This window comes from Mya arenaria, chromosome 8 (assembly GCF_026914265.1).
Source record: "Mya arenaria isolate MELC-2E11 chromosome 8, ASM2691426v1".
In the NCBI taxonomy this organism is placed as follows: Eukaryota; Metazoa; Mollusca; class Bivalvia; order Myida; family Myidae; genus Mya; species Mya arenaria.
In genome coordinates this window covers 30,131,532-30,157,261 of record NC_069129.1, presented here as the reverse complement: position 1 = coordinate 30,157,261, position 25,730 = coordinate 30,131,532, and the positions used below count along the sequence as shown (strand labels likewise).

The 25,730-nt window shown below is 33.7% G+C and overlaps 2 protein-coding genes across 5 annotated transcripts in view; both read left to right on the top strand.

The window, feature by feature from the left end:
- Positions 1–1,360: 1,360 nt before the first annotated feature.
- Positions 1,361–24,994, top strand: LOC128243765 (AFG3-like protein 2). The gene is made up of 19 exons (XM_052961700.1): positions 1,361–1,506; positions 6,996–7,149; positions 10,046–10,085; positions 10,828–10,936; positions 12,353–12,415; positions 12,540–12,667; positions 13,118–13,181; positions 14,126–14,238; positions 15,812–15,872; positions 16,702–16,881; positions 17,267–17,417; positions 17,776–17,905; positions 18,515–18,612; positions 19,502–19,612; positions 20,375–20,490; positions 21,553–21,633; positions 22,784–22,903; positions 23,559–23,859; positions 24,611–24,994. The coding sequence occupies exons 1-19, from the start codon at positions 1,423–1,425 to the stop codon at positions 24,682–24,684; spliced, it is 2,178 nt and encodes a 725-aa protein (XP_052817660.1). The 5' UTR covers positions 1,361–1,422; the 3' UTR covers positions 24,685–24,994.
- Positions 24,995–25,128: 134 nt separating this feature from the next.
- The window catches only part of LOC128243763 (ankyrin repeat domain-containing protein 27-like), a 39,784-nt gene continuing 39,182 nt past the window's right edge, over positions 25,129–25,730 (top strand). For 3 of the 4 annotated variants that reach the window (XM_052961697.1, XM_052961694.1, XM_052961698.1), the window contains exon 1: positions 25,129–25,660. The gene's annotated coding sequence lies outside the window, so the exon portion shown is untranslated. The remainder of the gene's footprint in view (positions 25,661–25,730) is intronic. The other variant, XM_052961696.1, reaches the window with a different exon arrangement.

Sequence of the window (25,730 nt, the reverse complement as noted above, 5' to 3'; positions counted from 1 at the left end):
TAGGGTTTGATCCGGTCTGCATTGTAATAACAACTGCACCATCTAAGTTTAAGCATTGTTGATTTTCTTGATTTTATTACAGTATTCATTCAAATACGTTTAGCATAAAGCAGCAGGGACAAACTCATTTCCAATGATTCACATTTGCAAAATGTTATCAAGGTAACAGAATCATTATATGTGAATTTACGATGCCGGGTGATCCAATTTAATTTGAAACGATTTTTTGTGCAGATAAAAATAGTATTTTTATCCAAAAAAGTATAACAACAGTTTTGGACTTTAAAGATCACAGGTTATGTCTTTATAGTCCGATTTCAGTTGATAAACAAGAGCCAAGATGCAAATTGTTATAACTTTATGCATGAAGTTCATTCGATCATTTATTATATTATACATACATTGTATTAGTAATAAGGAAGCAATATACGATCGTATAAGGGGAAGGAACTCCATACTACGTATGGTATTGGGAGCTTTCTGTAGTTACTAGTTGTATGTAATCATCGGGGAAGTCAAGGTGTATCCTGAGTTACCTGCCCTTACCATTTCATACTCTTGTTCAATCGGAACTTCTCGGCTAGTATCAAGATGGCTATCTCGAAGCTTGCCGGAGATGGCCGAGTTGTTACGATTGAGGAATGACGTCACCGTTACGTCATATGTACTTCCGTTGTGTGGAAAATTCTCAATAAAAAATATGTTCTTATGATTGATAGACATGTTTTCACATACACTGTAAATCAAAAATATCATTATTCCTGAAACTTTTATAGCTTAAGTATCTATTCTTGCTTGAGTTATCATTAAGAGTAGAGAGTTAAGCATAAACCGCTGCCCTATAGTTGAAAGGTCATTTTGGAAGAACTGTCATGGCGGACGGTGCAATTTTTAGAGTTTGTTTTTCAAGTTGAGTGATTTTTCTTAGAAATGACTTGACCCCCCTTTTTTATTGGCTTAAAAGGTAATTTAAAGCTTGTACTTTAAGAATATATGTGGTTATCATAGCCTGCATTCGGTCGAAATGCCTTTAAATGTTGACTAAATATTATAATTTTACATTGAATTATATAGGGAATAACAATGGTGGTGTGTAACCTTGACTCTTGTTGTGCAGAGTACACTGGGAACCAGACATAAGTCTTGTTGTGCAAAGTACGCTGGGAACCAGACAAGTCAAGGTGCAGATATTTTCGTATTAAAAAGGTGTAACTTTAAAACAAATAGTTCATACTTTTTGTATTTAAATGATATAAGATTTAGGTTTTGATATAAAAAATTGTGACATACAAGGCGTATATTGATCTTTATAATCGGTTGTGTATTTATCCGAAAATATCGGGTAAATATCTTACAGAGCTGAAGTTAACGTTATGAAATTGGTCCAATCTGTCAGGTTATTGCAATTTTATCTAAGTCACGATGTCCTTGCAAAAATTGAACATGGCATGCCTATGTAATAAGGCTGTGAAGCAGGCATTTCTGGCCAGAAATGTTTCATCTCAGGTTTGTTGTATTTTACCCTTAAATCTAGGCAATATAATTACATATAAATTAAGACTATTTACTAATTTAGTAAAAAAAGGCTGAAACTTTGTAGCCCCAGGTACCAAAGATATAACCCAATTCTCGTCTTCTTCATACTATAAGAGTGATCATGGTAAAATTGCTTAAACAGGAGTAGAATCAGGCGTGTAATGAATAAACAGACAGACTTGATCAGTAAATGATACCTTGTCGCACCTATAAGTGTAAGACTAGTGAGATGGACAAAAAAGTCTTAATAGAAGTAAAAATTAAACCATTTTTTGATTATCATAAACGTTATGTCATTTTATTAATGACATTGTGTGAAACTGTTTGGGACACTGGTCTCAAAGTAGTACCATGGAGGATCACCACATAAGTCAATTGTACGTTGACGGATCTTTTTTTACGATTATTGTTATGCCAAATCCTTCACGAACAAATTGTTTTGTATCAAAAGTGGTTAGTTAAATTATAAAATATGAATATACAGGGTTCTCAAAATGTTTGAGTTGAACAGACCAACTTGAATTTGTAACAGGCTTTCTAGTGGGGCCCGAGGGCATGCCCCCCCCCCCCCCCCCCCGGACTTTTTTTAAAACAAGAATGCAATTTCCTGCATTCTGAGCCATTTAGGGTACTGTTTTTCTAGAATTTCTGAAGTGAAAAAATAAATGAAAAAAACACTAATAATTCGGACAAACATACATATTTTGCGAATCCTATAAGTTCATTCATATTTGCAGTGAATTCAAACATTTCGGCCGTGATTTGAAGTTTCTAACACGACGATTATTGACTATAATTTTTCCGATAATCTTACAATCTAGACGCAGACACGGTAAACACGGTAGATGGTTAACTAGCCTACATCACTAGGATCATACAGTATTCGACTGTACATTGCCACGCGACTTTAATCTCAAGTTTAACTTACTGGTATTAAAACATGTGAAAAAATGTGGTGTGCTTGTGCTCTGACGTCAGAAAGTGTATCGTTTGATCTGCAGCCGACATACACGACACATTGCAATACATCATGTGTTAATTAGTTATCCTTTCGCAGGTGTTTGTGATGAGATGGGACTTGCATTAGGCAAGATAAATAACAATTTATTATTGCAGATTAATTATTGTAACGATTAATCAAATGTGTCTTAAAACCTGCCATTTTGCCTGTATATACTCAAAGCCTAATCATTACTACATTAGTAAAAAGTAAGTTTTATTTCGGACGAGGAAAAAAATTAACTCGGCAAACAATATCCGAAATATTTGCCGAAGTAAGAATAGATAATCAGTATTAAAATAGGTCAGAAAAGAATGTGACCTTATAGTTTCTACAACGACGGCTTGTTCATTTTGAGAACCCTGAATATACATAGGGTTTTAGCTTAAGTGGAATGGAAGGGCAACCCGCCCTGCCCTTTTTTGACCCCGCCCCGTTGCCCCTTTTTACACACCCTGTCATATTTTTCCCGCCCCCTTGCACCCTTCTGGCCATTCAGATCGTTGTTTATCACAAAGTTACGCTCTAAAAGTATTTCATTGGTCAATGTTGCCGTTTCCTAATCTGTCACAGATCAGTGCATGCTAAGGCACACGACCGTCATCACCGCGGGTCTGATTTACGGTAATTCACGCTTATAATCAGGGTGCCAATTGCTGTTCATTATGACACATTATTGCTTGTCTGAGACATCCAAATTGTACCTCTAAATGTCGATCTTTGATGCCGATGTTGTTACAAATTTAATTAATTTAGCCATTTATAATCGGTGATCTCCTAATCACATAATTGGGTCGTCTATCATCCAATTATTGAAACAGCCCATGTTAACCAATCAGAGAAGACACTGGTCAAATGATAAAAAGTTTGTTAAATTGCGATAGAAAAAGTGAAGAAATGATGAAAAATGTTGTCAAGCATTAGTAAACAATTGATACTTGCAGTGTAAAAACAAGGCACACTTTTTAGAACATTGTTTCGTTTGAAGCAGATGGTCATTGAAAAACAGACGGTGGCGCTAAGAAAATCTAACACTTGACTTCATGACCAATACTTGATAGTTTTTGTGTTGAATCTTTATAATTAAAATTTGTTTTGAAAAATCTCAAAACTTTTTTATTTGCTTTATTTAGCGTTTACTTACAGTATTTTCCTTATTTGTACGATGTTTAAAAGTAGAAGATTCGGCGAGTCACCGCCATTTTGTCATAACATTTTTCGGAGTTTATTTCTAGATTCTATTATTAAGTATTAGTGAGTTTTTCATGAAGGATAGAGATTTTAAATGTCATTTTGTTTTAAAATGTCAGCATATTGAAATTTATTTAACCAAAGGCAAGTAAACAACAGCAAAGCTGAATGTGACTTTCGTACCCTATCCTGATCATACCAAAACAAGATTCACCCCTGCACTTAAATGTTTTTAACAGCTCACATATAAGGCCATTCTGACTGTTTCAAATAGAATTTTTTTTAAATGTCTTTGTTTTTATTTTAGACGCTTTTTGGAGGTAAACTATACATTGCAAAAAGGAGACTTTAGACAAGTCCACTTTTGATAGGCCCAAAAAGAACACTTTTTTTAACATTCCATATAGTAAAAGCAACCAAAGTAAATGTGAATTTAAAGTTTTGTAGCATTGCACAATATTTATCTCAGGTTTTACGATAAGTATCTCTTCTCCTTAAAGTATCCCCACTTCTCCCTAATTTGACTGGTGGGAGAAGTGACTTCTCCCCAAAAAATCAGCCTTATTGGAACCCTGGTGACAACAACCCGAGATGGTAAAGAAAGTGTCTTAGGTAAAAATGAACAAGGAAGAAGAATAAGAGTACTCTGTAGGGATATCACTACAATGTGTGCATGAACATGCATGTACTTTGATAAGGTACATGGTCGTTTTACAACAATACAAAGCTAATATTGTGCACATTGTTTTCCCATTTAAGAAAGTACCATGCCCCTATTTTGGCCCACCCTGCCCTTTTTTTGGCCCACCCTGCCCTTTTTAATTCCTGGCTAAAACACTAATACATATTTATTATCTACTTCAAACATAAAATACTTCTCAGTTCTCTAAACACAATTTCAAATTTTTTCAAAACCTCTCGGTTTTTGCACAATCCCTTTAGACGTTAGAGATTTGACGAATCCTGTAAAACACATCTATTATTTTAGACAATGAGGATCACATGATCAAAATGGATCAGCTAAATTATTATTGCAAAATAAAGCTTTAAAATGTGATTGATAAAAAAACAACTTTTACCAACAAACAATTGTGTAAACCTATTAAAGATAAAAGGAACAATCAAGATACAAAAAAAAACGTATGTTTTTTCAGCAGTTTTTACAAACCTTTATGCACAATTAATGGGTTATTAATAACTCGCCTGAAAAATCAAAGGCTACGATATTTTTACAGCTTGGTTTACGAACTTTAAGACACGATTCATCAAAACTCAGAAAAAAAGTTTCAGAGGATGTTTTGCTCACTTAAAATAATCTAATTTTTGATAAATTGGTAAACTTAAAAGGCAAGGACAAAATAATAAATAAATATTTCATTACATATAACAGTATCAATGATAAAATGTGGGAACTGTACTTTACCCAACAGTTTTATACATGTAGTCTCACACTTTAACCCGTATGTGAGCCAATCATATCGCAGGAATTTCAGTTACGATACTTCCGGGAGTGTGCAAAAAGCCAGTATCGATATTGGGAAAGCCGGTATCACAGTTTCTGGTACTGGATTATGTTGATATTGGGTTATTCTTCACAGAAGTATGGTAAAGTTACAGTTACTGGGTAATATAATACCCTTTTAAGAAATCCTGGTATCGAAAGGACCGGAATAAATGCCTACAATTTAAATGACTATGACTTTGAATATGTTAAAAAACATATTTAACATGTACCAGGGCTCGAAATTAACAGTCGCTAACTCGCAATATGCGAATAAGAATAAAAAAAATGTGAGTAGAAATTCCTGGCACTCAAATATTTTTGCGACTGCATATAAAATCTTCTTATCCTTACAAACTGTCCTTTGCCCTTTAAAAAAACGCTTTCCGCAAGTAATAAAAGGTAATCATGTGACAGTGTATGGACGCTTGTCGCTGTACTCAAATGTTTATACTATCATGTATATCTATATATTGTGATTATATTGCCCATGGCTATTAAGAAGTGAAACTTGGATAATCTTATTGTAATACAAAAACTTCAAATAGAGATCTTTATCCGATAATCATACCTTCAATAGGCAATAAATAGCTGGTCATTTGATGCCGAGATTTGTCATCTGATAATATCTTGGTATCACTGGAAAGTGATGGTACGCTACTAAACTGTATTCTGCTTCCTTTTAGTCATGTTTCAACAAAATTAGCAACGTCTTTGATGCTTTGCATCAGTATTAGTCTTGTACTTAATTGGAAAAGGCTTCATGGCAATGCTTCTTTATCACTATTTTAATCACTGCTGCAGTAAAATGTGCCAAGGTTTGTATTGGGGATATTTTAATTTTTTATGGCCTCTGAAACATGATAACCATCCTAAATGATTAGTTCACTTTCTAGATATATTACATTGATCACACCATTGATTAGAATGTAATTCTCCCTACATAATTTGTCTGCTTACTTTAGAAATATTGCTCGCGGACTCTGACTCGAAACCGAATTTCTAGCCACAATAACACACTTCAGGGGAGATTTTTTAACATTTGGACATTCTTTATGCTCTTCTCAAAATAATCATCAAAGACTCTGAAATGCAGGGTTTGCTCAGACTTTAATAGTTTTTTTAAATTTTAGGCTGCTGGATGAAATGTCCTTAAAATTTTCAAAAAGATACTTCAATTTTGTTTTTGCCTTGAAAAGCTCTTCAGTCAGGGCTTCTGAAAACTGACAAAGAACAATATCATATGTGCATGAGCAATAGTTGAGTCTTTTTCTGTTTCCATTTTCATTTTTGCTGTGAACAATTCTTGCATTTTTAACAAGAAGTGTTTTTTGCTTATCCTTGTCTTTAAAGATTTGTGTTTAAATTTTTAATATTTGTTAACTAAGATAGTCCTTGTAAGTCTAAAAAAGGTCCTTGATATCTCCTTTAAAACTCCTTTATTATATTTGACAGTCTGGCTGTATGAATCCTAAAACGGCTCTTTATATGGGCTACCTAATTTATTATCCTTTCACCGCTAAATAGTGTTTGCTATGATTGGCTATTGACATATTCATAATAGTGCACTAAATTGAGTGACTTTTTCAACTGAAAAACAACATGTGATGGTTGGCTTTTGCTCAGCATGGTTCTTGTTGTTATAATATTTATAACTTTTTCATCAACTTAAACTTCTATGGAAGACTTTTGGCTGTCATCTTAAATAAAAAGTAGCAATAAAATATGTGATTCTTGCTTCCTATTATAGCTGTGTTGTTATTTCAGCTGAGAAGAAATATTGCTATTGTTGCAAGAGGAAGCTGTCACAAGGATGTGAAGACAATTAAAAAACTGCTTCAGTTGTCAAGAAGATCAACCAAAATATGGACAAGAAGCTTCCACAGGTCTGGGGTCAGGTTGAACAAACAGGGACCTGGAGGTATTCTGATATAAAATATAAGGCAAAACAAACATAATTTTGTGGGTTTGGTTACACGACCAACTTTTCTTTTAATTCTCGACACTTATTATATTTTGTGTATTATTAGCTCAACTTTTGGAAGATTAAGGAGGCTTAATACTTAACTCGCGCCGGTGTTGGCATCTGGTCAAAGTTTAAGGGCATGTTGGCATATTCACTTATAATCCAATACCCTTCATTCACTTCACTTAATACTTCACACAGTTGTTCAGGACCATCACACAATGAGGTTACATAACTCCATATTATCCTTAAAACAAATTGTGGCCCCTCATTGACTTAGGAACTTACTGTAGGTTAAACTTTTAGGGCACATTGCTTCATTGCTTCAATTAATGATGACCATCTTACAATTAGGTAACATAACACCATTCCATCCTAAACACAGCTTATGGCCCCTGATTGACTTAGAAACTTTGGTAAAATTTGATGGCACATTGTTTCCAGTAAAAGTTTTAGGGCAAGTCGGGTTTTTCACTAATTTCTTTTGTACTATATGACATTCAAATGACTGAATACTTAAAACTGTTGCTGACGGCCATCACACAATTTGGTTACATAAGCCATGTTATCCTGAATACAAATTATGACCCAAGATTAACTCAATAAGGTTAAAGTTTTTAGTCATTTGGGTTTTTCATACATGTACTTAACAAAGTAGCCATCACACAATTAGGTTACACATCTCCATATTAACCCAAAATACAACTATGGCTCTTGATCATCTTTTTTTAATTGCTTTTGACAGGCGAATTTTAAGCTAGACTATTCAAAGAATATGGAGAGCTATACTACCAACCCAAGCGTCGGCGTTGGCGTCACACCTTGGTTAAGGTTTTGCATGCTAGCACACATAGCTTAATATCTCAGCAACTACTTGAGGTATTGCACTGAGACTTTATAAAGTGGTACTCAACCATCCAACCTACTTAATTAACCAATTTAGAAAACTCTAATTTGCATTTAATGCAAATAATAGGCCTTTATTATTCGACTTAGAAATTCTGGTTAAGGTTTTGCGTGCAAGCACACATAGGTTAATATCTCAGCAACTACTTGAGGTATTGCATTGAGACTTTATAAAATGGCACTCAACCATCCAACCTACTTAATTAGCCAAGTTAGATAACTCTAGTTTGCCTTTTAATGCAAATAATAGGCCTTAATTATTCGACTTAGAAATTCTGGTTAAGGTTTTGCGTGCATGTATACAATGATATTCAACCACCCAATGTAATTGAATAACCAAGTTAGATAACTGTATTTTGCAAATAATGGCCCTTTATTATTAGACTAAAAAAGTATGTTTAAAATGTTCCATGTTAATACATTTATGTCAATATCTCAGCACATCATGTATTGCATTGAAATCTTATGTAACAGTGATCCATGCGTGTTTCGCCAAAACTTTTCAATCCTTATACTGAAAAGCGGCGGAATAGTCGAGCGCGCTGTCTCTGTGACAGCTCTTGTTATATTTTTACCCAGGTGGGAGTTCTGATTTAAATTTCTAAACTTTGATTTTTGTGTCGCCTGAAAAGACGGCATATAGGGGTTACTTTTGTCGGCGGTGGCGGCGGCGTCCGCGTCCCATTTTCGCTTGTCCGGGGTATATCTCCTAAACTATTAGTGGTATCAACTTGAAATTTCATATGTAGATAGATCTAATTGAGGGCAAGTGCAGTGCACAAAAACCGTAAGTCTTGCATCTATATGTTTAGAGTTATTGCCCTTTGTTAATTTTCATGCTTTAAGTTTTGTCCGGGGCATATCTTGTAGAATATAAGAGTTATCAACTTGAAACTTCATATGTAGATAGATCTCATGGAGGGCAAGTGCAGTGTACAATAACAGTAACTCTTGCTTTTTTAGTTTTAAAGTTATTGCCCTTTGTTAATTTTCATGCTTAAAGTTTTGTCCGGGGCATATCTTGAAGAATATTAGAGGTATCAACTTGAAACTTCATAGCTAGATAGATCTCATTGAGGGCAAGTGCAGTGCACAATAACAGAAACTCTTGCTTTCTTAGTTTTGAAGTTATTGCCCTTTGTTAATTTTCTTGCTTAGGTTTTGTCCGTGGCATATCTCGTAAACTATAGGAGGTATCAAACTGAAACTTATTCCGTAGGTATATCTGATTGAGGGAAAGTGCAGTGCACAATAACAGTAACTCTTGCATCTATATGTTTAGAGTTATTGCCCTTTGTTAATTTTCATGCGTAAAGTTTTGTCCGGGGCATATCTTGAAGAATATAAGAGGTATCAACTTGAAACTTCATAGCTAGATAGATCTCATTGAGGGCAAGTGCAGTGCACAAAAACCGTAACTCTTGCATCTATATGTTTAGAGTTATTGCCCTTTGTTAATTTTCAAGCTTAAATTTTGTCCGGGGCATTTCTCGACTAAAAGAGTTATCAACTTGAAACTTTATAGATAGATAGATCTTATTGAAGGGGATCGCAGTTGACTTCAGTATTTATTGTGCTCATTTTTGCTTATAAAACCAATTGCTTGCTCCTGGCTTAACGTTGTTACCTTCAGTTAAAATGCCACCTACACTTGAAAGTTTAACATCATTGTCTATAAATGAATAAAATGCCAATCTAACAGCTAAAATGTCGACAGTAAATAATTCGTCAGGCGACACATCCGACTCGCGGAGTTCTAGTTAGTTTTTAGAGTACCGGTCAATACTGAAAAACTTGTCTTCAATATAGAAGCTTAAATACATGCATGTCATTATTATCATAGTATATTAATAACATGCAAGCTGTAATTTATCTATGTTTTATTAAATACTTACATGCAATTCTATCTGCCAACCAAACACCTTTAATTTGTATTTGAAATCAGGTACCCCAGGAGGGCCTCCACCAACAGTATTGCTGTGGGCGTAAGTTTCTCTTTTTTTCCTTAAATAGCCTAAAAGGGGCATTTTCATCACTGTTATCTAGATTCTTAGTGATATTTTATGTAATTTTGCTAACTTAAAACCTGAATTTACTTATGTGTTAAAATTGCAGGAATCAGATTTTTCCATAGGAAACAGTTATTAGATTAGGCCTGTCTGTTGGTCAAAGTTCAAGGTTGCAATTAAGGGTCATTTGTCAAAATTTTGTATTTTGGCTTCTCCGGATGTTAATTGGTCATGCATGAAAATAATTTGATTTAATTCTGCACAAATGTTTTCTATGACTTAATTATATGTATTAAGCAAAAGCCTGTATCTCTAGGTCAAAGATCAAGAATCATTGATAAAAAATCTGTTATGATGGTTTCTCCAAGCCATAGCTGGGTCATACATTGGCTTTTTAACAAAATATCTTGATACAAGTGTTCACCATGACTACACTTATGTCCTAAGGTTAAAGGTCAAGGTCACATAAACATATCATTGCTAATACTCCCTTGTATTTCTTTTCTTGGTTATGAATTTGGGGGATTTAAAATAACTTGGCACAAATGTTCACCATGACTAGAGTATCTGTAGTCTGTAAGAGCCATGTTAAATGGGCAAACCTGTGTTGATATGATAATTTTCAGAAATTCTCAGACATGTTTTTAATTGTATAATGATATTTGATTCCTTTATTTCCTTTAATATATATGATTGTAAACAATTTGTTTCCTTTCAGCGGACTGTTAAGTGGCCTTGTCTACCTCTTGCTGTATGCACATAGGATGCTAGTTGATAACCATATTACCTTCAATGAATTTGTGGAAAAATATCTCAAACATGACTTGGTATGAAGGCTTGTCTTGTTTGTTTGTTTTTGTCATCTTTCTCAATTGTATTTAAAGAGTTATGGAAGGCCTTAGGGTGCTACACCCTGACATGTTTGGTTGCACCCTCATGGAGACTTGCATGGGCATCCTTCTGCCCTCATAGAATTAAAGACTTCATATTTTTGGCAGTTAAAACCTGATATTACTTTAATAAAACACAATTCCTAGCTGAAGTAATAAGTTCTGTATAAAATTGGGATGTTTAAGTTCTTCACAGACCGATACAATGTACCCCATTACCACCATTTCCTGTATAAAACCTGGCTAAAACCCTATTTTTATATATTGTAAGAGTTTTGTCATATTGTGGGTTTTTAAAGTGTACACGTAGATTAAAAGTATGCAAGGATGGTAAAGTAACTTACAATATAGTCAAATTTAGTTAGATTTTACCATGTATTGATACATTTGGTAGGGTCGAAGTTGTCTAGTGGTAAAGGTGTGTGCGCGTCACTGGAAAGCTTGTTGGTTCAAGCCTCACAAGGGGTACCTTCTTATGCCCAGAGTCGTGGCCTCTCAAAATGGACACCAGTACAGGCTTCTACCCAGCTTTCAAAGTACTTGAGTGTGATTTAATTAGTTGTAAGCTTTTGTCCCAATCGAGCTTAAAGAACTGAATAATTGATGGAAATTCAGTCATTAAACGTTAAGTTAGTAACATAACATGTCCATTATTATATCTACCTTAGACACATGGTTAAGTTGACAATATTACATCGTGCACATGGTTGAGCTGGCAATATTATATGTCAATCAGACACATCGTGTAGTTTGCAATGTATCATGTCCATTAGACACATGGTTGAGCTGGCAATATTATATGTCAATCAGACACATCATGTAGTTTGCAATGTATCATGTCCATTAGACACATGGTTGAGTTGGCAATATTATATGTTCCTTAGACACATGGTTAAGTTGGCAATATTATATGTTCCTTAGACACATGGTTAAGTTGGCAATATTATATGTTCCTTAGACACATGGTTGAGTTGGCAATATTATATGTTCCTTAGACACATGGTTAAGTTGGCAATATTATATGTCCACATTACAAATGGTTGAGTTGGCAATATTATATGTTCAGTCAACACATGGTTAAGTTGGCAATACTATATGTCCATTGGACACATGATTAAGTTGGAAATATAATGTGTTCATTCAACACTTGGTTTAGTTGGAAATATTATATGTCCATTAAACAGATGGTCAAGTTGGCATTTTATATATGTCTATTACACACATGATTTAGTTGGCAATATAATATGTCCATTAGACACATGGTTAAGTTGGAAAATTCATAGTTAAGTTGGCAATATTATATGTTAACTAGACACATGGTTATGTTAAAATGTACATTTGACACTTTTTCAGGTGAAGGAAATAATTGTGAATGACGAAAGCAATGGTACAAGAAATGTTTTCTTTCGAACAAAGGTAAGAAAGTTATGTACTATTTGTGTATAATTTACATATTCATTAGGGATTAAAGGATCATGAAGTATTGTCATAGTGTTTTGAGTAACAAAATTAATGTTTCTACGCTAATATATTTTCACAGACGGCTGAAAATAACATGGAGTATTTCACAGTGGACTCAGTAACAAGGTTTGAGAACAGAATGAAAGATGTGCAGTACCAGATGGGTAAAACCAACCCAGAAGACCATGTGCCCATACATTATAGAAGGTAAAGGCTAATAATTATCTTCTTCGGGATTCAGGTATAGAACAATTTTATCATTGGGTTTTCGGTTAGCGCAATCGCTTCTGACCTAGGAGACCAGGGTTTGATTCCTCGCCTGTGCGCATGTGAGTTTGGTTTTTGGCCAACAAGCCAGACAAGTGGGTTTCTCTGGTTACTCCAGTTTCCGCCACAACACAAGACCACACTCTCAGTCTCAGGTAACATTGTGCCAACAAGAGTTATTAATATAATGTTGTTATAACTTGTTTCAAAATCTTGTAAAATAAATAAGTTTAAATTACTAATTCTATTATTTGAAGATATTTATGGTTTCTTTTAATTCTAAATAATGTTGCATCTTTGACGTTCAACCACATTATTTCTGCTTCACATTTAAAGATTGCATTAAGATTGCATTATGTTAAGCATTAACATTATTACAATTTCTTTCAGTAAGAGGCTAGATGGTGATGGACTGATTATCATTCTAATGCTGATTGGAATGGTCTTAATCTCGGTGTGTATTCATTTTTAGCTCGTCTGTTTTTCGAAGAAAAAAAGTCGAGTTATTGTGATAGCCTTGGCGTCGTCGGCGTCGTCTGCGTCTGCGTCTGCGTCGTCGTCGTCCAAAAACTTTAACCTTACCTCATAACTCAAAAACCGTTCAACATTTTCACATTAAACTTGCTACACGTGTTCCTATTAACACTATGCATGTTTATAGCAGGTCATATAATTTTGCCTTTAATTAATATTGAGTTATCCCCCCTTTTCGACTTGGAATTTCATCAGACGAGCGTTGGCACCCACTCCGCGGTGCTCTTGTTTGTTTTTACATGTGTACGTGTTGATATTTTTAGCTTGTCTAGTTTTCGAAGAAAAAAAGTTTTGGGTGTTGCCATGAACATGGTCCTGTATGAAAGAGGTTTTAATGCAAAACATTAAACCTTGGCCATAAGGCAAAAAGGGTTTAAGATACCGGTACTCGACTGAAACTTAGTATACATGTTGCCAGAGACAGTTCACGCATGTATAACTATGCCCACAACTCGTGCTTCATTAAATTTTGAGTTATGATTGGGGTTTGACTGAGAACCACAACCGACAGGCATTGGTATTGGTTCAGCATTGCTCTTGTGTATGATTTTTTTTTTTTTTTTTTTTGCATTACTTATTTAAAATGGAACAGTTCCTCATTCAGAGAGTCCCTGACTTGTTTCCCAAAACTGTGAAAAAAATGTTGTTTTAGTAATTTTGTTATTTCATTTGAACAAAAGCAAAAAAGTATCTAACTACCTAGTAAGACTTTAATAACAGTAATCAATTGAAAACATTGTTTCAAGACTTTTGAAGAAATTTTGTCATAATAATTGTTTTAATACATGGACATCAATGTAGATATGGTACACATTAAATTGGTGTGGAACTTTTGTCATTAATTATTTTATCTTATTTTAACAGTCCCGTCACAGGATTGCTGCGTTTTTAAAGCGCTTGGGAAGTGGAGGAATGATGGGAATGATGGTGAAATCACCAGCCAAGCTCATCACTGAAGATACTGGGGTCAAATTCAAGTATGTCGTTGGCTAGCCTACTTTTCTATAGTGAGGGTATGCCTGTACCTCAGATAAAAATGGGTTTGATTTATGGCAAGGTTCTTCCTTGAATCTATTGCAAGATTCTTCTTGTAATTATGGCAAGAATCCTCCTTGAATTTATGGCAAGGTTCTTCCTTGAATTTATTGCAAGGTTTTTCCTTGAATTTATGGCAAGATTCTTCATTGTATTTATGGCAAGATTCTTCCATGAATTATGGCAAGGTCCTTCCTTGAATTTATGGCAAGATTCTTCCTTGAATTTATGGCAAGATTCTTCATTGTATTTATGGCAAGATTCTTCCATGAATTTATTGCAAGGTCCTTCCTTGAATTTATGGCAAGATTATTCCTTGAATTTATGGCAAGGTTCTTCCTTGAATTTATGGCAAGATTCTTCCTTGAATTTATGGCAAGGTTCCCTTTCCTCAATAAATATTTTGCGCAACAAGCTTCTCTAAACTTCATTCAGCCAAATTCCTTACTTAAACTTGATTTTACAAAACAAAAAAAAATACTTTGATTGTCATAAAGATTTTTTCCTTTAAAAGCCTCAGAACTCAAAAATGAGAGAATTACACAAATTGTACCACAAAATAAAAAAGTGTGTGAGCTTGATTCTTTTATAAGGCACTTGAAACAGTTTGAGAAATAAAATCCTTATCCTTAGTTAGACCTTAGTGATTATAATCAGTCTATCAGTCAGTTATTTTTACTGTCCAATCAAAACACTCAGATTCTACTTTTAAAATTAAGTTAAATCTATGTTGGTTATTGAATAAGGCCCAAGGTCTAATATATTGTTCAAGGAAGAAAACCAACTTGAGAATGATTGAATTATACAAATGTTTATAAGCTACTTGTTTATACAGAATTATACAAATGCTCATAAGCTTCATGGTTATACAGAATTTTACAAATGTTTATAAGCTTCATGGTTATACCGAATAATAAAAAAAATCATACGCTACATGTTTATACAGAATTATACAAATGTTTATACCGTAAGTGACATGGTTTTACAGAATTATAAAAAAAAATCATAAGCTACATGGTTATACAGAATTTTACAAATGCTCATAAGCTACTTGTTTATACAGAATTTTACAAATGCTCATAAGCTACTTGTTTATACAGAATTTTTTAAATGCTCATAAGCTACTTGTTTATACAGAATTTTACAAATGCTCATAAGCTTCTTGTTTATACAGAATTTTACAAATGCTCATAAGCTACTTGTTTATACAGAATTTTACAAATGCTCATAAGCTACTTGTTTATACAGAATTTTACAAATGCTCATAAGCTACTTGTTTATACAGAATTTTACAAATGCTCATAAGCTACATGTTTATACAGAATTATACAAATGTTCATAAGCGACATGTTTATACTGAGCCATTGAATCTTAGTTTGTTTCACACATACTATAATTGTCAACCTCATTTCTTCCACTGAATATGAGATATAATTATTGAGTTTAAGCTCCAAAATAGAGAAAAAATAATTTATACAATGTATAAGTTTCTGAACTGATTTTTCTTTTTCTCAGAGATGTTGCCGGTTGTGAAGAGGCCAAAGTGGAAATAATGGAGTTTGTCAACTTCCTAAAGGTAGGCCATCAACAAATTACCCTGGTACTTGATTATGCTACGCACTTCATTTCTTTGCGCAATTCAACTCAAAATCGTGTTTTTTGTGCAAGCAAATTGTTGAAAAGAACTAGCCTCAAATGGTTCACAATATAGGTTTTTGCAAAAAATATGTTAAATTTTAATGCATTATTTTGTTTAACTCATTTGACCTTAATTAATATGATTTATGTACAGATAAAATAATATTAGCCTTGATAAATGTGTTTTTTTTATTTTATTAATAGCTAAGTGGCCACAATTTCACCAATTGAAAAACACAAAATTATAGCTATTTTTTATCTGTATGCACAAATCGTATTCTTTTGTTTTGTTGTGATAATTAACGTCAAATGAGTTTGACAAAATAATGAATGGGATAAAATATGTTTGTTTCTGGTATCTATCAAGTGTAAAGCTATATTATCACCCTTGAAAAGCTCAGTTGGTAACGCTCCTGACTGGGCCGCAGAGAATGTTGCATCTAAATTGGAAACTGTTCAAGTATTATCCTCTGTTTAAACAATGATTTTCTTCGTTAAATATTTAGCAATTTTCCGAACAATTAGCCTAATGTGTGCAATAATTTTGGAAATGGTATCAAGCTTTAACATATTCATAAAAAAATATACCGGTACATTCCATTCATAGCAGATGAATATTTACTCATAATCAAACTCTTTTTACTGTAGATACGAGATTAAGAGAGAAGTGTTTAATATAGTTTTTATGTTTTTATCATAAAACTAGTTTCAGTCTCTAAAGAAAAAAAATCTACCCAATCTTAAACAAATGGTATTTGTTTTTTAAGAATCCAAAACAGTACATAGAACTTGGCGCAAAGGTTCCAAAAGGTGCATTACTCAACGGACCTCCAGGGACAGGAAAAACGCTCCTTGCCAAAGCAACTGCTGGAGAAGCCGGGGTGCCATTTATCGCAGCCTCGGGGTCAGAGTTTCTGGAGATGTTTGTGGGGGTCGGGCCTGACAGGGTGAGTGTTGTTAAGTTTAGCCCAATCTTGTGACATGGTCAAGCCAACAAGTAGTTCTGGGGAAGTTTTGCAAGATAACACTCAAAAACAAATGTATTCCTATACTTACATTTTTCTCTGTTCATTAATTTCAACTGTATTGAATTTAGGTAATATTAAAAGTAGAAATAAGTAAAGATAAAGGAAAGAAATGATATTTTGAATATGAACTTCTATCTGACAAATGACGTTGCGGACATTCAATCAGAGTGCAGCATTTGAAAAATAAATATGTCACAATGCAGTGCAGATCATGCTAAATAAATTTCGCTTTTTTTTCATTAATGTTCATATTCTGTGTGAATCAATTTCCTTTGTACTGAAGATCGAAGTTTGGGCATTATAGGTTCGTAAGATGTTTGCCATGGCAAGAGAGAATGCCCCATGTATTCTGTTTATCGACGAGATAGATGCTATCGGGATAAAGCGTAGCAGCAGGAACACAATAGATGATGAAAGGAGCAACACATTGAACCAGCTTTTAGTGGAAATGGATGGTAGATAAGTCTCGTCTGTTGAAATATATGTTTGAAGTTATCTCACATAAGCTGTAGCTGATGCTCAGTACCGGTATTAATAAATTCTAAATTAAAAAAAATAATTGTTGAAAGATATGTTAAATGATCATACACTTTCATTTTTAATATATAATATATAATTTTAAACTTAAACTTATTTTTTTTAGATGTCACTATACGATTTTGAGTAAGAATAAACATTGCCACTGTTCAGTGCTTTGAAACCTTAAAATTCAATTCCATTTTTCAAACAGTAGTATTGGTGATCTGGTGAGCTTAACCTGGGACCAAAAACATATTTACTCCCAGGTTTAACACTGCTATTCTACACCCTTAGGATTCGAGACTGAGCGAGGAGTAATTGTGATGGCTGCCACCAATCGCCTCAATATTCTTGACAGTGCCCTCTTGCGACCAGGGAGATTTGACAGGCAGATCTATGTTGGTTCACCTGACATCAAAGGAAGGTAATCAAATTTTAATTATTTATATTTATTACTTCCTTTTAATATTACCTCTAAATCATTGAAAGCTGATTCTTTATATAAGGAAGTGATTTTCCCACAGACAGATTTCAGAGGGTCCAAAGGCTCCAGCACCCCCCCCCCCCCCTCCCAAAGTAGTAAAGTAGTAAAAATAAATAAAAACATTAACATTTTGATGTATCATATTTATTGTAAGTATATAAGTATTGACAATCCAGTCAGCTTCAAATGTGAAGTCATGAGCGCTGTCAAAAATAAAAAAGTTTTGCTTGTATATCAAAGGGGCAGCAGCGTCTTTGCCCATTATAATTACCCCCATGATTTCCGCCCTAAAGTTGTCAGGTCAATCACATCCTTGTTTATAGAACCATTGTTCACTTGTTTTTAATGAGATAAGAACCAGTACCAATTGTTGGAAGTTTTGTCGAAATTATTGCCACAGGATTGTATTGATGCGAAAACTTCAATTCAAAATCTGTCAAAATAATGCTTGTTCATAGCTATGATCATCAGAATGAAATTGATAAGAATTGGTATGTTCATTGGCTACTTTTTGAGTTTATGTTTCTCATTTTTGTATTTTGTCAACAGGACATCAATATTCAAGGTTCACTTGAAGAATATTAAAACAGCTGTAGACAAAGATGAACTTGCAAAGAAAATGGCGTCCCTAACTCCAGGGTTCTCAGGTACTATAAAGATTTTCAGACGGTCCCAAATTCAGCTTATACAGTATTTCCTCAAAACAAGCCTAGAATTATCAATAGGAGTTAACCCTTTTGAAAATACTGCATAATGTTTTCACAATTTAAAGTGCGAAAGTCATTTTTAAATTTACTGCTATTTAAATGATAGACAAACCCAGTAAATTTCAAATTGAAAAATACGTTTTTAAGTTTTTGACAATTCTTTTTTTCTTGCAATTGTATCACCTGGTGTCTAGTCCCTTTAAGGATTTGTATATATATATAATTTGTAAAGAAGTATTAAACAACCAGTTTAAAAAAATAATGTTGTTTAACTAAATGATATAAAGAGGGTTATGAATTGTTTTTCTGTATGAAAGATAGCAATATGTTTGACGGAGTACCCGGTAAGCACCAACAGGTATATTAAATAAAGGGCATAGCCACCAGTGAATTATTGACCTTGGGTTTGTATGAGTTAAAATTTATTGCGATCTTTCACTGAAATAAACAATTTTATTTTTTGCCTGAAAAGGATATAAAACAGCATTTTATTATCTAGGTTTATTAGAAAAGCATGCCAAAGTGTATGTGAATGTAATGTCATTTGGAAATAACATCATTGTATTTTTTTCTGAGCCCTGTACGCACTGACAAAACAGTGACAAAGATCAAATTAATATTTTCACTGTTTGTAACAGTGAAATATCATTTTTTATTTCACTGATATATCCCTTGAAACTCCCGAAAAGCATATTAGCAAATTTGCCTATTTAAAGTTTGGCAATGATATCATTGTAAATAAGATAATCTCTGTGCATTTGAAAAGGAGTTTAACTGTATCCATGCCACTTACTTATAGCAAATTTGACCAAAGTATATTCTCTGTTAGGTGCTGAGATTATGAATGTTTGCAACGAGGCGGCCTTGATTGCTGTTCGACATGAAAAGTCGCTTGTCTGTATGGACCACTTTGAACAGGCCATAGAGAGAGTTGTAGCTGGCAAGTATTTGTATAACACGTATCCACCATTTATAGAGTGAATTATAATATTTTCTTTGTAAAGGATATACATGTTCAGGGATGTGATTTGTCCGCGGATTCGCGGAATTCCGCGGATCTAATGGCCCCAGGGACCCCCCCCTCCCCCACAAAAAAGAAATAAAAAAGCTGATTAAAACAGATACTAGTGTGCTTTTTGGTTGTAAGAGTTGATATCACAGTTTGCTTCAAATTTAAAGTCAGAACAACCCTCAAAAGAGCTTCTAAAAAGCAGAAATGGTTTCAGCCCTCCAGCTGCCAGGTCAATCACATCCCTGATGTTTACAATCATGTTAGTGTTATCATTTTTCTCTACCCATATTTCTCTTTAATTCTTTTTCTTTACTTGTCTAATTAAAAAATATTTTACTCCTATGGAAATGTCCATGTTCATTGTATAAATCTTGTTTGTTTATGCTTTAGGTACCTTAGTACCTGAATGCATGGCATCGGCCATGTTCATAAACTTCAGAGTTTATATTCTTATCCTTCTGTGGTCATGGAGACCAGCATTGGCGCCCTTGCACTTCAGTGAATTGAATGATAAAAAGTAAAGACTGTCAAATGTTTATTTTGTAACAAATGACACACAACATCACAATACAATTTAACAATGAAATTGTTTAGATGTTCAAATTAATGTTCAGAAATAAGATTCAATGAACAAGTATCTGCCTTTTGCAGGAATTACATATAACATGTATATATATCTTATATGTTTAGGAATGGAGAAGAAGTCAAGAGTATTACAGCCCTCAGAGAAAAAGAAGATTGCATTTCATGAGGCCGGCAAAGCTGTGACTGGTTGGTTTCTGGAGCATGCTGCACCAATTCTTAAGGTAGTGTGAGAGACTAGTGTCTGGAGTTTGCTGCATCTATTCTAAAGGTAGTGTGACAAACCGGTTTCTGCATCATGCTGCATCTATTCTTAAGGTAGTGTGATGGACTGGTTTCTGGAGCATGCTGCACTAATTCTGAAGGTAGTGTGACAGACCGGTTTCTGCAGCATGCCACACCTATTCTAAAGGTAGTGTGATGGATTGGTTTCTGGAGCATGCTGCATCTATTCTTAATGTAGTGTGACAGACTGGTTTCTGGAGCATGCTGGACCAATAGTTAATATAGTGTGACAGGCTGCTTTCTAAGGTAGTGTGACAGGCTGTTTTTTGGAGCATGCTGCACAGATCTTGGACAAAGTGCACCAGGCTGGTTTCTTTATAACTCTGCACCTATCTTTATCAAAGAGTGATAGACCAATAGAAAAATCTAAATGCAAATAAAAGTTTAATTTTTGAAAATCATGGTATATGGTTTTTAAAACATCACCTTAAAACTACATGTTTGCACATCTTACAAAAAAATGCATGTTCTCTTCGGTTTTTGTTGGCAAATATATATAATTTCTACAATATGGCATTAATTTGTTCCAAAAATGTCACATAAGCTCACTGACATTAATAGAATAAGAATATAAGTTCAATGTACGGTCAATTACAATGTATGATCTTTTGTTTGAAATTGTTTTGGAATTACAAAAAATAATACCTGCACTTTCTATGTTATGATTGATTAATTGATCAGAATACAAATGTACTTCATTTATACTTTAAGATAATAAGAAATGCTTATATTGACATATAGATAACTTTAACCAAAATAATCTACATGTATATTTAATTTAAGTTAAAGGACTCAGGAATGTGATTAGACCTCAAAAGAAGGGTCTTGTTAGGGTGTGTCGCCCAATTTGAGGCCTTAAGCGGCCCCTAAACCCCCCAACAGAAATAGTTCAGTCTTTCAGCTATCAGGTCAATCACATTTTTGGACTTCAAACATGGATGGCATAAGGGCTATATGATGAATGAATGGTATTTTACTTCCTTTGATATTACATTTTACAGATATCCCTGGTTCCTAGAGGCGATAAGCTGAGTTTTTCAATGTCACTGCCGAGAGAAAAGTATTTATACACACAGGAACAGGTAAGCTATTGAATTATGTCAATAAAACTTCATTTTAATTGTGTCCTTTAAAGGCTTATTTGTTTCCATGTTTAATATCGCAATATATTTCACCTATTGAACACAAAAATAAATATTTCACTTGTGGCTACAGCACTCATGAAATATAGCGTTTTGTGCTCACTCCATGAAATATATTTCGATATTATACTGAAACAAAAAATAATCCTAGATATATTATCTGAACTAAATGAAAGAATATGTCAGAGCTAGAATGAGGTTAAATATTGTCTCCCTAAATTTAAATGGAACACTGACATCCAAAAGAAATTGTAACCAAAAAAATGGGCTTTAGTAAGATTTTTGATTGGGTTCCATTCAGAGCTATATGGGCATATTCATTGATTTAGGTTAAAAAAGTGACTCTCTATTGAGTTAATCTGCAATAATTTACACATAATACATAAAAACAATTGAAGTTATTGTTTAAACTAAAGACAAACATAAACACATGTACAATCTAGAGAAAAGGATCAGAACAAAAGATAAATATATCATAAGAAGTTTTTCTCCTGTAGTTTGTGATAAAATGTTAATGGGTGTTGAAAAAAACCCAGACGAGCAGTGGCATCCGGTTTTACCTCTACTCCCTACTTACCTACTATGTTCATTTTCTATGTTTGCTAAAGTTTAAAACTGCACTCTCACAGATTTACCACTGTTACAACTTTTTTATTTTTTGTCTTGGAAAGAGCAAATTTTTACATAGATATCTGCAAACTAAAGATATAAGACTGGTGACAAAAGATCAGATCGTAATTTTTTTATTTCCATTTGAAAATTAATGCTTTAATGCCTAAAACATTATTTTATTAACTTAAATATAAAAATCTGCGATTTCATTTTTTGTCACCAGTCTTATATCAGTGGTTTCCATGGATTTTCACAAAAATTGGCTCATTGCAAGAAAATAAATAAAAACGTTCTCAAAACCTTCAATCTGTGAGAGTGCAGCTTTAATTCATTCAAATTAGACACAAGGTTATGAAACTTTGCCAATGAGCTTATTTCAGTAAACATCTTAGATAGACTAAGGTCTTTATTGAAAAAGTCTTTAGCATCATGCACATGTAAATTTACTTTTGTACTTCTTTTTCTTTTTATTATTTAGCTCATGGACATAATGTGCTCAAACCTTGGGGGAGTGGTTGCCGAGGAAATGATATTTGGGAGTTTTACATCACGCGGAGAGAAGGATTTACAGCGCGTCACAAAGATGGCATATTCACAGGTAAGTGAGATAGTTTACTTAACTTTGCTTTATTCTTAATTATTTTACAATGAATGTTAAACAATTAATTATAACATTATATTAACCACTCTTGTTGGCTTAATGTATTGTGGTCTTATACCGTGGGGGAATCAGAGTACCCGGAAAAAACCCACTTGTCCAACTTTGGTAACCATCAACCAAGTTCACGTGTGTCTAGCTGGGCCAGGAATCTAACCTGGGCACCTTGGTTAAAAGGCAGTGCTCTAACTGGTTAACGCATGCTTTACTTAATTAGTTAAGACATGTAGTTTGATTAGCAGATATGATTGGACTTAACAAAAACGAATCTGTGATTATCAATATCATCATATAAAAAATTGCCTGAATACTAACATGTCATTAGGGATACTACACACTGTTTATTTTTATTTCACATCTAATGTAAAGTAGGCTGTTTTTATGAGCAGCTAAAAACAGTTTACAGTAGAAACAGTATATTTTGTCTAAAATTTGTACAAAACATTTCGCAATGTTGATAATTTAAATGTATCATTTTCATGGTCATATATTTTAAAAACTGATAAATTTATATGAACATGAAACTGGGTTTGGGCGTACACTATGAAAGAAGGACAAAAGTTGTATAATGGTAAATTAAAATGGTACTTTTCAGGTAACAAATTACGGAATGAGTGAAAAAGTAGGAAATCTCTCTTTCGACATCAACGATGATACAGTTGAAAAACCTTACAGTCAACAACTTGCTGAATTAATTGATGTTGAAGTGAAAGTTCTAGTGGATGGTGCCTACCAGAGAACTAAAGAACTGCTTGCCAAGCATAAAGAAGACCTTGAAATGGTTGCCCACAGTTTGTTAGAGAAGGAAAAAATGGACAAAGAAACTATGGTCCAGCTGTTGGGGCCTCGGCCTTTTACGGAGCAAACCACGTACGAGGAGATGGTGGAAGGAACTGGTAAGGATATCACATTGTGTTTTTGTGTGCTAACTTTTATTCAGAGTTGAAATAAACAGAGGTATTGTTATAGTCTAAGTGACAGTGTTGGTTTTAGCAGTATGGTGCAAAATTGCTAACCTTAGGTCAAAGCCATAACAAGAATGAAACTATGTACATGTATGAAACTTGGTTCATATGTTTACATTGATAAGAGAGTATGTTGTTAGATTTTTTTGTAACTATTGCTAAGTTAATTTCTTCAGTTATGCAGCTTCACCACTAAGAATAATGCATGAGCACTTGAGCACAAGCATCCAAATACAATACTCGATTTTGTTTGGTTTTAAGAACAAATTGTGGTCAAATGAACTAAATGCCAAAATTTGTCAGTATCATGAAAATACCCACGTGCTACATTTTCAATTTCCCCGCAATTTAAAACAGTATTGGTGTTAATGGTTAGGGCATCTGCCTAAGGAGCGTTATGTCGTATTTGTTCTGATATGACTGGATGCTGACATAAAGGATTGGAATTTGATGGAAGTCAAGATTTTCATCAATCAAGGTGTTTCATAAGTTCAGCAGACAGGCCCCGTGATTAAGAGGGCATACATTGGAGTAAACAAACCCTTTTCTTACAAGCGACCCAAACTGAGTATCCATTACATGAATGAAAATAAAAACATGTTAATGGTGACCAATAAAAATTATCTTAATAATGATAGTACAATTTAACATGAGATAACATTTACATGATTTATTTTTCCAGGATCTACCAATGAAGACACTGAACTCCCTCCAGGCTTAGACAACTGGAACAAATTTCGACCCTCTGCTGTCTGATGCCTCAACCACAAATTTACCGTACATGACATTAATAAGTTGTTATTTTGTTTTCATTTCTTTAAGAAGTGCTTTGTGATAAGAAGTATTTAACAAAAATGCTCGGGATTTTCTGTTTACAAGAAAATGTACATGTATATCATATGCATTGAACCTCAAAATGTAAAGAAACCATGAACGTTCTTCCTTTTTATTTGGTCCATTATTTTAAGTGAAGAATTTTCTGAAATAGCTAAATCAATATTGATTTTTCACTGTTAATGTGCTGTTAGTACATAGAAAAAATAAAAATAAAAAGAATAGTATTGAATGAAGTGTCACGGATTTATGATATATTGAATTATGAGTTAATTATGTTTCTAAGTTTTAACGATCGAAATAAATATTAAGTTTAGTGTACAATGCCTTTTGCACTATCTTACCGGGTACTTGTCTGTATCGTTACATTCACTGTGTTTTGATTATACTTGATTATCATTTAAAAACATTTATATGTCTTTTGCAAAACTTGTGTAAAGTTCAAAGGTCAATGTCACAGTCAGAGATCTAATAGCATGCAATCGATTATGTATGTGAATTATTTCTGGCTAATCTGTACAATTTTGTAATGATCAAATACATAAGCATTTATTAAAGGATAAACATACTTTTCAGAAGGCATCTTTCATCGGGTTGATAGTAAACAAGCCTTTCAAACAAAAATGTGCGTGAGGAAAAGATGATAGACATTTAAATATCTACCGCAATGAAAGACATCCACAAAATCAAAATAAAGATCAAGGTTTTGAGTCCGCATCATAAAGGTCAAGGTATGACCTTTAAAGTTTCCATCTTGAAGGTCAATGTCCCCAGCTTAAAGGTCAAGGAAACACATTTCAAACCCTATCTTGGTTTCAACAGTATTTATTCATTTGACAATAACACATCAGCATATTACAAGTATACAGAACAAAGGGATCTGAGAGAAAGCTTAGAGGTAACATTAAAACCTTTCCTTATTTATAGCTTTTAACATGCACATCGATATGGTATAGACAACTTATAGC